Raw genomic sequence first — 17093 nt, forward strand, 5'->3', positions numbered from 1 at the left:
TTTTACCCTGTCATTTTACAGAGCTGTTAGTATTGTATCCTGCAACCACTGCTTGTATTGACCAAAGGTTGAAGGTAACCCACAGAGGCATAAACCAAAGCTATAGTCAGTCACTGCATTAATATAGCCATGTACATCCAACATGTGATGTCATCAATATTGCTTTGTTTACACAGTGGCATCTTAGATGTGCCTAAATTTGTTGAAAATGGATTCAACTTGTTAATTTGAAGGTCAAATGTAAAACTATGCCGCTGGATAACAAAATACATGATAACTGTCTTGAAATTTAAGCTATATTTGGACTCGGGTTGAAAACGTGATAGAGGCTCAACAAGCCTCACCCTCTATCAGGTTTTTTTACCCTCGCCCAAATATCACTGATATTTCAAGACAGTAACCATGTATTTTTATCTATGGTCAGGGAGGGTCTAGTTGATGGAATAATTGATCCTCCGATTTTATGTCAATATATTATAAGAACTGTCTTGTTAATATTTGTGGTTTAAAAAAAAAAGCATCCACATCGGAGTCCCCTAGCGGCATCTTTGTATCTTGTTGTAAAGGCTGCGGGAAGTGTCTTGACTCGGAGTAGAGCAAAAATTAACACCACAATTCTTTTATCCCCTATACAGTAGTAGACTGTTTTAACATGCTTAATATTAATTTGGTATATTTGCTAATTTCAATATCAAAGTCAATCATAAGACATTTTTAAATGTTTATTTCATGCAACAGTGTAATGTCAATATGTGATCAATTAAGTTGTAAACATCACCCAATTTTCATGTTTTTAAACTATGTATCCATGTTTTTGATTGGCTACTTTTAGGTTACACCTCCTGCTGTGATTGGTGGAGTGTAGGAGTTATACTTTATGAGATGTTAGTTGGACAACCTCCCTTCTATGCCAATACTCCGGCCGAGACCCAATGGAAGGTGAGATCATTTTTAGAGCAGCAAAATTCCTTAATCAAAGTCAGTTAACATTGAATTTATAGGGGCAATAACCCTTGTGAGTTCACCTCAAAACAGTGTGACATCTATAGGAGAATGATCTATGGTATATGGGACATTGTCAGTTGACATCATGTGAAAGGGTTGAAGTCAATAATTCTAACCTGAGTGTCTTTTTTTTATTTAAGCCTCAAATATGGGGCAAAGGACAGACTCATTCTAGAGACAAGTTTATATAAAAAGATTCAGTTTCCTCAAAAATGGTCAGGTGGCATTGTTTTTAAAAAAGTTTTTTTGGGGGGGGGATCAGAATTTAATCGAGTCTTAACGATAGGATAACATGTATGTCTGTGCCATCTAATTTTCCTCTCATCAAGTTAATCATAAAGATCTGTTCTAGTTTTCCTGAACTTTGACCCTTGTTTATGAGTGAGGTGTATTTTGAATTCTGTCAAAGCAGTACGTACCTTATGCTTGCTTGTCACAGAGCTCGAACATTCATCTTTCTGTCATATGATAAATCACCACAAAGTGTTAAATCGACATTGTTTTAATTTTTTTCTTTCAAATTACCTTTGATGATCAATCATAGAAGTTCAAATAAGAGTCGGAATCCCATTCATACCACATGAGCAGCACATTGTGCACTTTATTGACACGTAAAGGAAGAAAAAAGAATGGGAAAAGAACAATTTTGTTATTTTTCCATTATTGTTCATTATACATATTGTAGAAATAACAGCTTAGTTAAAGGGGTTGGGGCTTAGGAGGGGTATTTGGGAGGGGGAGGGGGATAATTTATATTACACTGTGGGTGCTACTAGGTTAGACTAAGTGATAATGAATTTTGGGTCCATTAAAGTGTGTGAGTGGATATTTGATTGTTAACACTTGGCAGAAGTTTTAATTATGAGAAATATATTATTTGTATCGATAATTGATTAGTCTTGTAAAGTTGTGACGTTTACACTTGGTAGGATAATTATGATAGATATTGTATTTGTGTGGATATCTGATGTGCTTGGATAGCTATGGTGTTAACACTACATGTATTATGATAGATATTGTATTTGTGTGGATATCTGATGTGCTGGGATAGCTATGGTGTTAACACTACATGTATTATGATAGATATTGTATTTGTGTGGATATCTGATGTGCTGGGATAGCTATGGTGTTAACACTACATGTATTATGATAGATATTGTATTTGTGTGGATATCTGATGTGCTGGGATAGCTATGGTGTTAACACTACATGTATTATGATAGATATTGTATTTGTGTGGATATCTGATGTGCTGGGATAGCTATGGTGTTAACACTACATGTATTATGATAGATATTGTATTTGTGCGGATATCTGATGTGCTGGGATAGCTATGACGTTAACAGACTGTAGGAGTGATAGTTATGAAAAATAAAGTATAAATATGTTCATGTTGCATTGCTGTAAGTCATATTTTGTCTGTTACATGTTCGTTGCTGGGGTTATTATTAAGTTATTATTAGGATAGATACGGTATGTATGTGTGACATTGCTGTAAGGGAGTGATTTATTATGATAAGTACGGTATGTATGTGTTTATGGGACATTCTTAGAATTCCTTAGCTGATAATGATGATTACATACAATGCTTGTGTCAATAAAACAGAGTCTGACAGCCTTCTGGAGTGGAGTGTTTACATAATGTTAACAGGGCTACGGGTAGAGAGGATTAGCGGGAATACACTTCTCCTGAGCTCACTTTGTTATAGAGGTCAAATTTCCCCTCCTCTAGTTCACATCCAATAGTCAGAAAGAATACAATGCCCACACACCAAACATGCATGTGTCTTTTACTCATAACAGTGTTTGATAGGAGAACATGTTACAGAATGTGCCAGAAAAAACAACAAGATTTAGTGCTACTGAATCTTGAGAGGTGAAAGTTCAAGGACATTTTTTTGAGGGACAGATACAAAATGTCTCAGTCTTCTTGCATTAATTCATTAAAGTGATATAAATTTTAGTTTTCCTCATTTCCCATGTATTTACATTGGAACCTAAGCAATCAGTAAAAATAATTCATTCAACCTCATTATCCTGAACATCAGCGCTATGTCAAAGTGGGCTGGTGGTCTCAAACTTTATTATGAAAACTTGATACCTTGGAAGTTTTATTATAATTTTGCAAATATTGTTCAAGGAATCAAGCTTTACTGTGATATTGAGGAATGAGTCAGAAAAAGATCATGTTAAAAAATATTTTAGTATTATTTTGATGTGTTTGTCATTCATTTGTCCGCGTAATAACAGTTTTCTGTATCTGAATTTGTTGCAGGTGATTCACTGGGATGAGACCCTGAAGATTCCACCAGAAGCCAACCTCTCTGAGGCAGCCCAGGACCTCATTATTAACCTGTGTTGTAGTGCCGACAAACGTCTTGGTCGAAACGGAGCCACAGAAATCAAAAAGCACCCTTACTTCAAAAACATTAATTTCGAAGGACTGCGTAAGTCGCAGCCTCCATGGAAACCCAAGATAAAACATGCCATGGACACATCATACTTTGATGAAATCGATGGTAAATTTGATGATGATTCAGAAGAAGAAATGCAGAAGCCGGATCATCCAATCAACGGCAAACATCCTGAACATGCTTTCCTGGAGTTTACATTCCGAAGATTCTTTGACGATGGAGGACATCCGTATCCATCAATGAAGGAAGACCCCTGTCCCCCCGTCTGTGATCCAAATGAGACCCCTACCAGTAAAGACTCCTCTAGTGCCCCAGTGTATGTCTGATATTGACGAATGTCCGATATGTGTCTGATATCAAAGAATGTCCAGTGCTTGTCTGATATCAAGGAACATCCATTGTGTGTCTGATATCAAAGAATGTCCAGTGCTGTCATATCACTGATGACAGCGATAATTTCACGTCGTATAGGTGCATGTATCAGATAACTGGCTTTGCCGGTGTGACCAGAAATAAGCTCTCTATTCTCATTCTGAGTCTTTTCAGGGACAGCACCTGAAGATTTGAGTGCTTTTGTTCTTGGAAACAATCCCCGACCATATCAGTGCTTTACTTACTCCGAATTATTCCTTGTTAGAAAGTTATTTTTGCCAGGTCTGAAAAATGTTCAAATTCTACTGAAGTTTTTATTGTTAAAAATATGTACAGAAGAATAATTCCTTGGAAATTATGTACAACATTCTAAAATTTTTACCTATAAAATGCCTTTCTTTATATTTTATGCAGTGTAAACAAAGTTGTGTTTTGTAAACTTTGTGTTAGACACAGCAGTCTGTTGTTGAGGTTTGTTTTGAGTAACAGGAAAGGACTGGGGTTATTACAGACTAGATGCCTCTTGGAATACAAGGGTGCACCTAAAAAGTGATGTCTTTCATTTAGTACATTATTAACAAGAAGTTAATTGTTAATCAAGGTCTTTCAAATGTTTGTTCTATATACTGTATGTAGTAATTCTAGTGATGTATAAACAAGATCATGATTGGACAGGGTTATGCTATTAAGTGAAACATACAGTTTGATTGTACAAAAATGTTTTTCTTAATATATATATTTTTCATCCAAATTTATTAATTGTTGACAAGTACAGTAGTGATATTTTATTTCATTTTTCGTGAAATAATCTGGGATTTGAGTGTCTGGAAGACAAATGTTATGAACTATGAACGAAGTATAATATACAAAGGGGGGAAGTTGTCACATGATCTGCAGTAAAGTCATGTTATCTTATGGTCAAGGGATGCAACTCCTTTAGATTTGAAAAATTACAAAAAGGGGGGTGGGAATCTGACAGATCATTTCAAAGACTGAAGTTTTCATATCATTTTGGTTAGTGACTACTGGACATAGCTTCTGGATGCTTTTCTCAAATATTAAGTGAAGTTACTCTTGTGTATATCTACCACAGGTATATAATTCTGTGTATTTTATATTAAATTTATTTTGGAAAGAATTTGGAATTTTTTCAAGAATCTTTATTGAAGTGCTGCAGCATGAATTTTCATGTTATTTTTAAAAAATGAATTGTTCAACAGCAATCAAGAGAGAGAGAGAGAGAGGAGAGAGCATTTAATCTGTTGTTCTTGAGACTGTTTTTTCAGACCCCTCCTCTCGGTGAGAGGGGAGAGTTGTATAAATTTTGTTACTTCTGTTTTTAGGGGGTTTAAGTGAGCATTTGTGGGCATTAGAAGTGAGTGTATAAATAATGTTGACTGCTATTGAACAACTCTGTATCCCCCACCCCCTAACTCCATTATCATTGTAAATACTCATCCTTCCACTATTTCTGTAAAGTGTGATATATAATATTTTACAAAAAAGCTTAGAGCTTTTGTTGAATGATATGGTGCATTATCTGTATAGAAGCGTTTTATATTTATCTACAGAGCTGAATGCAAAGCATCCTGGGAATGTACAGATGTGGTCGAAAGTGTATATATTGTACAGTGTAAAACTAAAATGTCTGACCACAATTATTGTCTGAGGGTATGTATAGAACTAAACAAAATTGTAAAGGGAATATGTAAAATATACTGGCAATATTCTCAAATAAACTATAAAAAATTGACTATGGGTTTGTTATTATTTTATAATCTACACTTTCTCTGGAATGCTTATTTTTTTTAAGGTCAACTGAGTCACCCAGGTGACTTATTGCTATCTGTTTTTATACGCCTGTCTGAAGACGGGACTTAATATGTTATGGCGTTCATGTCTGTCCATCTGTCTGTCTTAGCTTTTTCGTGTACGGCTATCAAACTTTGTCAGCTGATACATGTTGGGAAGAAGGTGTGTCACACATTAAAAGTAGGTCACTGTGACCTTTAATTAAAATTTTATGGCCAAATATGGAAAAACCCTGTCCGGCTCGTAACTAGAAAACTCTTAGACCTAGGATCCTCAAACTTGGCCAGTTAATGCATCTTGGGTAGAAGATGTGTTGCATCCTATTTAAAGGTCACTGTGACCTTTAATTAAGATGAAATTTAAAAAAAAAAAGAAGATATTTGTTTTTTAACTTTTATAACTTTTAAACTACATGTAAGAGTATTGCAGAATCCTTATTAAAAATGTTAAATCAAGAAAATACACATTTTTTTCATTATATATTTTACAGGAAATCTATAACAAAATTAATATAATGTTTCTTTTGTGTCAATAGTAAGAGAAATTCCACTTCTCCCATGGGTGTAATTATCAAGCACTGGTCATGAAGAATTTTGATGACAGATTAGTTTTCTTTCTTATTTCTTTCCTTTCAATCTTTATTTCCTCCATTTGGAGATTTGATAAACAAAACAATTACAACAAATGTACATCAATGAAAATATATTGGAAAGAAAAAAATGTGTAAATTTGCTTATAGGGTACTCTATATGAAACATTAAGGACCCTCTCTACACTGCACCCTATTTTCAGGGTACTTTTGTGTAATAAGACTGACCCACCATTTGACATATAAGTAGAATAAATTGTAATCTGAACTGTATCACATAATTTAAAATAATTCCAAGTATTCTAAACATTATATTAGACCAAGATAGAGTATTCGAAAACTTTATTTGCATGTATTTTATCATTTGAGTAAGCGAAGGCAATTTTTCTTTTCTATTACATCATTGTCTTTGAAGATTTTTCCTGAATAAAAAAGGCACGCTCCCTATATTAAAAATGAGTTAGTTAATTTCAAAATATCCTCTTTTATGCTATATAATTTTCTCAAAGTCCAAAAAACATTTTTCATCAGTGTATAGAGGGTCCTTAAGAGCCATTCTCTGTAATGACTTGAACTTTTATATAGGAGCTGTGGCACGCATAGTCTCAGAATTTCTCCAAACTCTCTATGATAAAAGTTTTTGATACCGTAAATTCAAATCAGGCAAAAATTGGTTGCTACATGCCATGGTTACCATAGCAACATGTCCTAAAGTTTGAAAAATGGCATTTTTCAACATGTTCAGAGTCCCACAGTTAATAATTTGCAGCAAAGCAAACAAGTGGCAATGACTGTTTCTGAAAGTCTAAGGCCTGACGTCTTAAATGCATGATAAACATGTTTGGTAAATCAACTATTACATACGTTACTATGGAAACAAAGTATTCAAAAGTTTGTTCATTTAATTTTATAAAGTCGTACACTTAAGAATAAAAACAATAATAGGATGAAATGCAAGCAAATAATAGACAAGAGATCCTTATAACATATACCAAGGACGAAATATGATAGTTCTTATAGATTGGCAATGGTTGCCATGGTTTTAATACCACAAAGGGATTTTAAATTTACCCTCTTAATATTTTAATCTTATACAATCTTTTTAAGTAGCATATTTCTATATAACTGATGATCAATTTTTAAAGGCGTTGGTGTGACCCTAATTATTTTCACATTTCAAAAAATTCAAATTTAATTCTGTAAATAGAGCGTTGCTATGGAAATTAGCCGAAAAATATGCATAAAAATCTGAAAAATATTCTGTTTCCTTGGATACGTACCCTTGTATATAGATTCCCAAAACTTTTATGATTGATATACACGAACTACTAACCTGACTTTCAATTTTGACCACTGCCCAATCTCTAACTGGATGCAAAAAGCTGGTACGTAGGATTTGATATTGATATAAAATTAACAAAATCGAACATTTTCCCCTCTTGGTAACCATAGCAACAGTGTTGTATTTTTCAACAAACTTTATCAATATATGATATTCAACTTTAGTTCTACCAGATAAGTACTATTCAAGGTGAGTCAAATGATATGTTTCTTGATTAAAAGGTAAGTAAATTCCTAAAGCAGCAAAAAAAAATCACCTTAAACAACTGGTACGTTGTTTCCATGGTTACATTGCAAAGTAACAATTAATCCCAATTTTTCTTATGTTGTCGGTGTTGCAAGGTCGTAAAGATTTTATTGTTTTTCCTCAAGAAAGTAGCATTAACCCAATCTTAGCAACAGATTTTGCATGGTAACACTGTGTTACCATGGCAACCATCAAATTTATTTTTAGAATAATATTGCCAATACCTAATTACTTAATTAAGGTCCAATAGTTTTATTGTTTTTCTTTGGTTGTTGATTGATTTTGATCATGTAACATCTATAATTAGTGAATATTGAGCCTTTTTCAGCATTTTTCAGCATCTAAAATGTATTCCATATGTACCCATGGTTATCACTTGCTTAGAGATAAATTCTAAATAGTTTCTTTATGGCAAAAGTGGCAACAAGGTGTCATGTTTTTGTGAGAATGGTTTGTTTGTTTTTCTTAGTCTTTATTAAGGCTTAATAAAGATTCAAAGTAGCTGAAAATCTCAATTTTTTTCAACTTTTCTGGCTGTTACCATGGCAACCAAGACACATAGCAACGAAATTTTGTTTGATATATGTTTCTGGTTCAAGTTGTAATAATGGGCAAAGTTTCATCAAAATCGATGACCATGCGTGGCAAAGAAGTTTAAGTGGTTACAGAGAATCGCTATTAAAACATCTCGTGTGTGTATCATACATTATCGTGGTAAGTTGCTACACTAGATACTATGAATGAAAAACATATTAACATGAATTTCTTTTGTCTAAAAGTTGGTCATAGGTACCTCTAAGAACAGATAGGTAAAAACTGTATTCATTTAATGTGACAAAATCTGAATAAACATCATTGTATTCATTTGATAATTCAAACAAAAATTCAGATCTTACATTAGGTGTTATAGAGCAAGTTGCTATGGCATGTTGAAAACTGTTTGTAAAGGGTTTCGAGCAGATAATGCACAGACATGTATACTTCTTCGGTACAAGATTCCACAGATTTGCAATGTTCTTAACAACTTGCATTTCTTTTGATGAAAATGAAGATGTCCATTGTGAAGCCAAATGTACAGTTGTATGAAGAAACTTGAAGTCATCGAAATCGCAAAGGAATCCGCCTCTCAGTTGCTTGTGTTGGATTAAATAGTTCTTTCTGGCTAGCCTAACTTTGAAAATGAATTTGGTATAAAGTAGTTAAAACAAATTTGATATTATATAATATATTTTTTTTTTATATTTTAATTTTTATATCTTTACAACAAATGCAGAGTGTCATGTCTCACTAAGATTATAAGTTTATAGTCTAAAGAATAAACATGATTTATGTTTTGATGTTTTATTAGGCTGTAGCATTGGTAACATTCATAAAAAATACAATAAACAAAGCTGCAGATGGGCATTTGTTAAACTCTAACACAACCAGTTGAGAAATACTAATATATGATGTATTATTTGTTATAATTAATACCTACACCACAGGAGATGAACATCAAACATAATAAGGAATGGAAAAATCATTGAAATCGTTGTACCAAAGTTGACATGATTTTCTTCCTTGCACTCTAAACGGATTATGATAATAGAACAATATTTATCGGGTGTATATATATCTGTCCTCATGGATTGTGAGTTAGCATTTGAACATTTTCAGTTTCTTCTCTTGAACAGCTGAACCATTCAACCAATTTCAGTATATGGCATCTTTGGGTGAAGGGGAACAAAGATTGTGAATTTCATCCTCCCCCGGGTCTGAGAGGTGGGGCTAAAACCATCAAAATTATGGCAATCTTTAAAAATCTTCTTTACTCCTAGACACCAAGTAGTTAAACTGTTGGTATGGTTGTTATAAACAATGAGTCCTCATCCAAAATTGTGAAATTTATGGCCTCTGGTTTAGATGTTCTGGTGGTGGGAGGGGCTCTATTGATATCAATTCAATTCAATTTATTTATTGATTCACCAAACATGTTGGCATACAACCATGTTACATACAAAATGAAAAATACAGTGTGTTTTCAGATTACTAAAACACATACTAAAGTACATACATACATGCAAGTGTACAAATCAGTGAAGTCAACTACGTTTACAACTTGAAGTAAAACATAATCATTATGCAGATAGTATAAACAGTATAATATGGACAGAGATAAACTAATTAATGCATTAAATATATATTATTGTGCTCTATTTTTAGAACGCAATTCAAAACATTCATGTAAAAATTCGCATAGCCTTCTAGAATGAACTGCATTGTCAGGATTACAAAGTACTTTACAATGATTTTCCTTCAACATGTTATCATTTAAATTATAGATGTTCAAAGGGTAATACTTTTTTCGCAAATCTATATATATAGGACAGTCACATATGAAATGTATTTCATTTTCTACAACAGTTTTACAATAGTGACAAAAACGAGATTCTTTTGGGATACAAGGCTTTGAATATCTGCCTATTTCAATTTCTAAAGGGTGTGCAGAAATTCTCAGTTTTGTTAATTTAGAACGTACAGATTTATTAATTGGAAATTTCAAGTAGTCTTGTAATTCATAGTTCTTTCTAATTTGACTGTAAAATAATAATTTACCACATTTGGTGAATTCAATGTTCTGAAGTTGCAAATTCATATTTTTTATGTAGAAATTCTTCAAGTAGCTGCTAAATGTGTTATCAGTAATATCTAATGATGGAAGTTTAAGTTTCTTTTTTAATTTATCAATCTGACTGCCAATTATCCTTTACACCATTATGATATAGATTGTCATCTTCTAAGAAAGCAGCAATAAGAATTTGATTTGATCATTTCTAATTCCATTTTTATTATTATGGTTTTTTAGTCTCTTGTAATATTTAAACATAGAGATGAAAGCTTTGCAACAAATAGGAAGTGTTCCTAGCTCATATTTAATGGCTAAATTTGAAGCTTTTCTCTGTACACCCAAGATGTCTTTAAATATTAAATGCTGTATCTTTTCAAAAGGTAGTTGATCACAATTGTTTATATTAATATTAAAGTCTGAAATCCATATCTCAGAACCATACAAAATGATAGGTTCAATGAAGAATATAGTTTTAAAAGAGTTTTTACAGATAAGTTATTATGAAATGGTAAAGAGTGTTTCATTGCATGAAAAGTTTTTCTTGCACGGTCAGCTAGGTGTTCAGCTGCATACTTAAGTTTACCATTATGAGTAAAAATAATTCCCAGATATTTATATTCATGTTCAAAATGAACTATTGAATGATTATAATAAAAACAATGTTGAGTTGTGTCAATTTTCTTATTTGAGAAAATCATTGCTTTAGTTTTATCAAGGTTAACAGTCAATTTTGATTTTATGCAATATTCTGAGAGACAGTCTATTGAGTTTTGGAGACCTTCTTTAGTAGTAGAGAGGAGAATTAAGTCATCTGCAAAGAATAAATGTCCGACATCAATATTCTGTAATTCAGGAGGGTTTGTGTTATAATTAACTAACTGCGAGTAGAAGTCATCAATAAATATATTAAAAAGTGTTGGGGAAAGATTATCTCCTTGTTTAACCCCGCGTGTAGCTATAAAATGTTCACTATAGCAATGATTCATCTTTACAGCAATATTTAGTGTTTGAGTACATATTATTTATAACATTGTAAAATTTCCCACCTATGCCCTTTTGGTATAGTTTGTGTAACATTCAAGATCTATCAACTGTATCAAAGGCTTTGGTAAAATCCACAAAACATGCATAAATGTTTTGTTTCTTATATTTTAAATACTTATTTATAAGAGTTTTTAAAATAAATATGTTATCTGTGGTACGGTGGTTTCTTCTGAATCCAAATTGATAATTACTCAGTAGGTCATTTGTTTCCAAGTACGAATTTAGGTGGCATTGTAAAAGTCCATTAAAAAGTTTACCCATATAGCTTGTAACACTTAATCCTCTATAGTTTGATAGGTTACATGGGTCACCAGATTTATAAATAGAAGTTATTTGTACCAAAATTCCAGGTTTCGGGTATTTCCCCAGAAAAAAGAATTTTATTAGAAGTGTACTTGAACCACTTTTAATAAATTCATTGAGTATTAGGTCTTGTCCAGGTGATTTACCAGTTTTTAGATTTTTAATGCCAAGCTTGACTTCGCTGTATGTGAAAGGATAGTCAAGGGGAGTAAGTTTCTGTATTTCAGATTCAACTACATGTTCACAGGAGTTATTGCCCTTAGAGCACAGTAAGTTTTGATAGTGATTCATAAATGCTTGAAGTCCTGGAGTGGAAGAATTTGAGTTTTGCTTAATTTTATTTTTATTTAGGACCTTCCAAAAATCTTTCGAATTCTGATTTAGGTTGTCGATGTTGTCCGTTACTGTCTTATAAAATTCGTGTTTTGATTTCTTTTTCATTCTGTTAAATTCTCGTTTAGCATTTGTGAAAGCCTGTAATAAATTGCAATCTTTTGGATTAATTTGAATTCTTCTTCCAAGTTTGCGGACTTCTCTTTTTAGTAGAGATATATCATAAGACATCTAAGGTTTTGGTTTTCTTTTATTCTTATTTTACAATTATATATTGGTGGTTTAAAGAGAAGGGTTTTTAGATATCAATTATATAGTGAAAATTCGCTTAGTGTATTACACTGGCAAGAGCAGGAAAGTAAATAGATCTTATATATACACTGTAGGTTCGAGTACTAGATTAACTATTTTGCTGATCCCATCTGCATGATCATCGTTATTCTCATGATTTTGGGCGATATATCTTCATCTATCAGTTTCTTGTTTTATTTTATACTTTTATGGATCCTTTATAGTGTTGTATTATACTCAGGTGAAAGTTAAGGTCCTTGAGCCTCTTGTTTTTAACACAGATGGCATGTGGGACGGCATATTTGGAAAGTTGGAGGAAAATTGAGAAAGGTGTAGGACAAATAAATTTTGTTTTTTATCATTATTTGGTGTACCAAGTTTAATTTATATTATATTTGAAAAATCGCAGACATTATCTAATAACGTATGTACATTTGTACAAACTAGAATTGTTGAAACTCCCATGAACTTTATGTAATAAAATGTTATTTTCTTGTCTGATGAAAATCTATAAAATTTGGAATCTGAAGAGTATTTTCAACGTGAACCTTTAACTTAGAAACTGATGTTTAAGTGCTTATAACTCTTACTTAAGAGACGAAAACTGATAGATAGATCCCTCTAATCCCAGGCTGTAAAAAGGCATTAAAAAATATTTTTAAAAACCCCACTCAAATGGAGTATGGATACATAATATCATGTGTCAAAGATGTTATATTATTAGCAGAAGACAAGTAGTCATTGAAAAAGGGGGAGGCTGTCACAGGACGTACGTTACGGAGCAGCAGGTAGCAACAATTTTGTTTTGCATTCAGGAAAACGCCATAAAAAAATCAGAAACTGTTGTAGGAAAAAGAAAATATTTCAAAAGTCTATCATGCATTTTCTGCTCAACTTGATACACATATATTGTGCCGGTTTCTTCGCTAGTTACTCAGGAACGAAGGAGAGTTAGTACGTTAGGGGCAAACACTTACAGGCGGATATTACTGTCTTATGACAGCTTGTGGGTATTATTTGATAGCACAATATGTGCTTATATTCATATTCATTTGTAAATCGTCGTATGCCAACATATTTGGTGAATCATTTTTTTTAAGAATTGAAATCGAAGTTAGTTTCCTTATAACATTGAGTTTAAGGGGTAATTTCTTCTCGAGATCCCCCCAGCTTAGGGGATACTTGAACATGACCCCTTCCATCCCAGGTCCTATAGGTATACGGATTTGAATGGTCTGCATCATTAAAAGGCTGGGTGTCTGTGATATCAAACTACATCCACATTATAAAGTGTATATTGTGATGACCTTATTAAATTTTGATTTTGTTTATTTTTGAAGTGTTAAATTTTGAATTATTCTGAAGTATTATAAGATATATTAAATTTTTTAACTCATCTTATTCGGGTTTATGGTTGAAATATTTCCACCGAATTCTGTAATAATATTACGTTAAATAAAGTGAGTACAAAATTTAGTCTTCGTATTTTTTGAATACTAACTGTTTTATTTTTTATTCAGTAAGTTCATTATCAGTATATTAAGAGTACTCCTGGATGCAAACAAGTGAGGGTTTTATACTGTCTTACGACTGCATCCAGTCAAACTTGGTCAAATTATTAAGTTTTAATAAATTAAATGTAAAAAGAAATGAGTAATTTTGGAAATATTTGACAGTATGAAGTGCAACATATAAATAAAAAATTGTTTTATTGAATGTTCTGTTCCCTTTCTATAAACCATATGTATTGTTATTTATTTCACACGTTAATTAACGATTCAAGCTTTTAACATAGTTTTTAAGGAGGTGGTGAAAGGGCGTCCAAAAAAAAAAAAAAAAAAAAAAAAAAAACTGGAAAGAAAAAAAAAGACACCTCTGCAACAGGCCCGTAGGGAGCATTTTCAGTTTGGGGGTCGGGGCAGAACCCATTACTTTCAGTTTGGATAGGGGTACTTCTAAGCAAAAATTCTTTTATAAGAATAGAAATGAAAACAAAATGAAATTAAAAAGAAAAATCAGACACCCATAAAGTAGCCCCCCCCCCCCCCCCACTGGGGGGGGGGGCATATGGCTAAGTGTAATTGTCTTGAAGAAGAATTTAGGCAAGGAATAAATAAAATGAAACTAAATAAGGCAAAAATTGAAATAAGAACTATTTCATTTTGGTTGGGGGCAGCAAGTGCTATCGGAAGAAGCGTTCTGATTCTTCTAATGAACGGTAGATTCACACTCAGACAACCTAAGAGAGATAACTCTGATATAAGAGCTCGGTTCTTTATAAATTTTCATTTTCACCACAGACACTTGGGGTATGGGACCCCCCTTTCCATTTTTTTCTTTTTAAATCTGGGATCAAGTCACCCTTTTCCTATTTTTTATTCTAATATGCACAATATGTTATCGATAATGTAACCCTTTGTCTCTATAAGCTGTTTTAAATATATAGTTTTCGACTGATACATAAAAAGTTATGTATCAGTCGAAAACGATATATTTAAAAACAAAAGGGGGGACCATACTCCAAATACCTGTGGTCAAACCCGTCCAGGTTCGGGGCGATCTCAGTGTGACTCTGGGACTTTACCAAGATTAATTGGTCAAAGATGCAATCCGATACACCTAGGGATGCCCCCCCCCCCCCCCCCAAAAAAAAAATTGTAACGACTCCGACAGCCGTGCACACATGAATGATAAATTCAAATTTAAAACTTTATCTTAAAAAAAAAAAAAACATTTTAGGCCATGTAACTTGGAAACAAAAATTCTCCCTATACATGCCATAATACTAGTACTTCAGCTTGCACTTAAGGTATGTCACTCGTGAAATTAGCTAGATCAAGGATTTTTTGAGAAGCATATTTTTTGATAAGTACTTATACAGCATGACTCAAAATCGCAAAGAAAATTAGGGGTCAGTGTGCATCTTACAAAGCTACGGTACAATTAAGTTGACCTTTTTGCACTTAAGTTGTAACTCTTTGGTTAATCTTTATCACATTTTATCAGATGTAATGATGGCGATTAATATAGTCTTATTTTACGTAAAATAGTTTGAATAATATTAATATTTATCATTGAACAAATCATGCAAGTTAATGCGCATAAATTATTATGTGACCTTTTGCACTAAAAAAAAGTATCATATTTTGGGGTATTAAGACCTAAATAGGCAATAAAATAACTTCTTGTATCAAACTTTTTATGACTTAAGTGCTGATCGGTTGGAAGTATCGTGTAGTATAAAATAATGAAAGAAAATGTTGGGGTCAGTGATGTGAATTTTGAGATATTGGTTAAAATATGCGATTTTCAGGCAAAAAAAAAAAAAAAAAAAAAGTGTAAATTTTATTGACTTTTTATATATATCTTCATTTCTTGGCAAAGTCTGTTGAGTGAATGTGCAAAATGTGTTCTAAAATATATATATCGAGACCTATATTTGATATTCCTAGCATATAATAACGGAAATTATTTTCTGAGTAAAAATATGTGGGGCTAAAATTCCAAGATATTAATTTTAACAAATGTGTCGATTTGAAGAATTTTCTTCTAAATATCGATTTTCCTTCACAAGAAATAGTCCCTTATAAATCTTGTTTATTTATGATTTTATGAGCAGTTTTTTAATTCAATGTTGAATAATTTGCATTGTATAATAATTGAATTGTAATAAATAGTTTTGAAGTTAGAGGTTCTGACTGCATGAACTTTTCTTAAAAGCTGACGAGTTACATACCTTAAATGCTAATGTTGTCGATCCTATACTGTTTTAATGTTAGAAACAAGCATGCTACATTTTGTTTTATATATATGGCTAACAACACACTTACATAGGGCTCACTGCGGGTGTGACGGGTCAACAGGGGATGCTCACTCATCCTAGGCACCTGATCCCACCTCTTGTGTCTCCAGAGGTCCGTTTTTGCTTTCACGATTTGTTTCGTTTACTGGATTTATGAAATTTATTACCATTTATTATCTTCACATTTTACAGGATGTTCCTTTGAGCCAGTAAAGAATTAAATTGATACGACTTAATGCAAATCATTCACTATTCTCAGCCCTAAATGTATAGAGAGGAATATCATATTCCCAAACGGTTTTTAACGTGGATATAAAGAAGACTATTTAAGAAGGTTACTCCCAGCCCTGCATAAATAGAAGAGAGGGGTTACTACCGCGTATGGTAAAGTCCCCGGAAGCTGACGGATTCTTACAAATAAGAGATGTTTTTCCCTTGATTTTAGGATAATGGACATAAAAGTTTTACAAGAAATATGTGGAGATAACGAACAGTATTCAAGCTCAAAAGTCCACTAAACATTACAAAATAGGAGCAGAGCAAACACGGACCTCTAAGACATCAGAGGTGGGATCAGGTGCCATGGAGGGGTGAGCATCCCCTGCCGACCGGTCACACCCCCAAAAAATACAAAAAATCCAAAAGGGGGGGGGTGCGCCTGGTGCACCGGCCATGGATCCGCCTTTGGCGAGGTTGTAGCACTAGTGAAGTTAAGATTATCTTTTTTCTTGCCAGCGGAGGGCATAATTTTTCTTTTGAAAATTTACAAGGGGAGAATGTTTATTTCCAAATTCTATTCCCACCCTTTTAAGCGTCATTGGTAGTTTCGTTTGAAGGTTTTTTTTTAATGAAATTAATTGCATTTGTGACGTGTCCTTTTGGTTTTCACTGTCCCAAAATTAAGAACCCGAAAGACTTGCCGCATTTAGAAT

At 32.9% G+C, this 17093-nt stretch overlaps 1 protein-coding gene across 3 annotated transcripts in view; it reads left to right on the forward strand.

Annotated features, from left to right (window-relative positions):
• LOC133185176 (serine/threonine-protein kinase LATS1-like) overlaps window positions 1-5544 on the forward strand; it is a 37276-nt gene extending 31732 nt beyond the window's left edge. For all 3 annotated transcript variants that reach the window (XM_061320239.1, XM_061320240.1, XM_061320241.1), the window contains 2 exons: window positions 833-939; window positions 3281-5544. In XM_061320239.1, the coding sequence (XP_061176223.1) occupies window positions 833-939; window positions 3281-3745 (572 nt within the window). In that variant the 3' untranslated portion in view covers window positions 3746-5544. The remainder of the gene's footprint in view (window positions 1-832; window positions 940-3280) is intronic.
• The last annotated feature ends 11549 nt before the right edge of the window (window positions 5545-17093 follow it).

The sequence above is a fragment of the Saccostrea echinata genome, unplaced genomic scaffold (genome assembly GCF_033153115.1).
Source record: "Saccostrea echinata isolate AGI-Se365-2 ecotype Australia unplaced genomic scaffold, CSIRO_AGI_Sech_v1 ptg000012l, whole genome shotgun sequence".
NCBI lineage: Eukaryota > Metazoa > Mollusca > Bivalvia > Ostreida > Ostreidae > Saccostrea > Saccostrea echinata.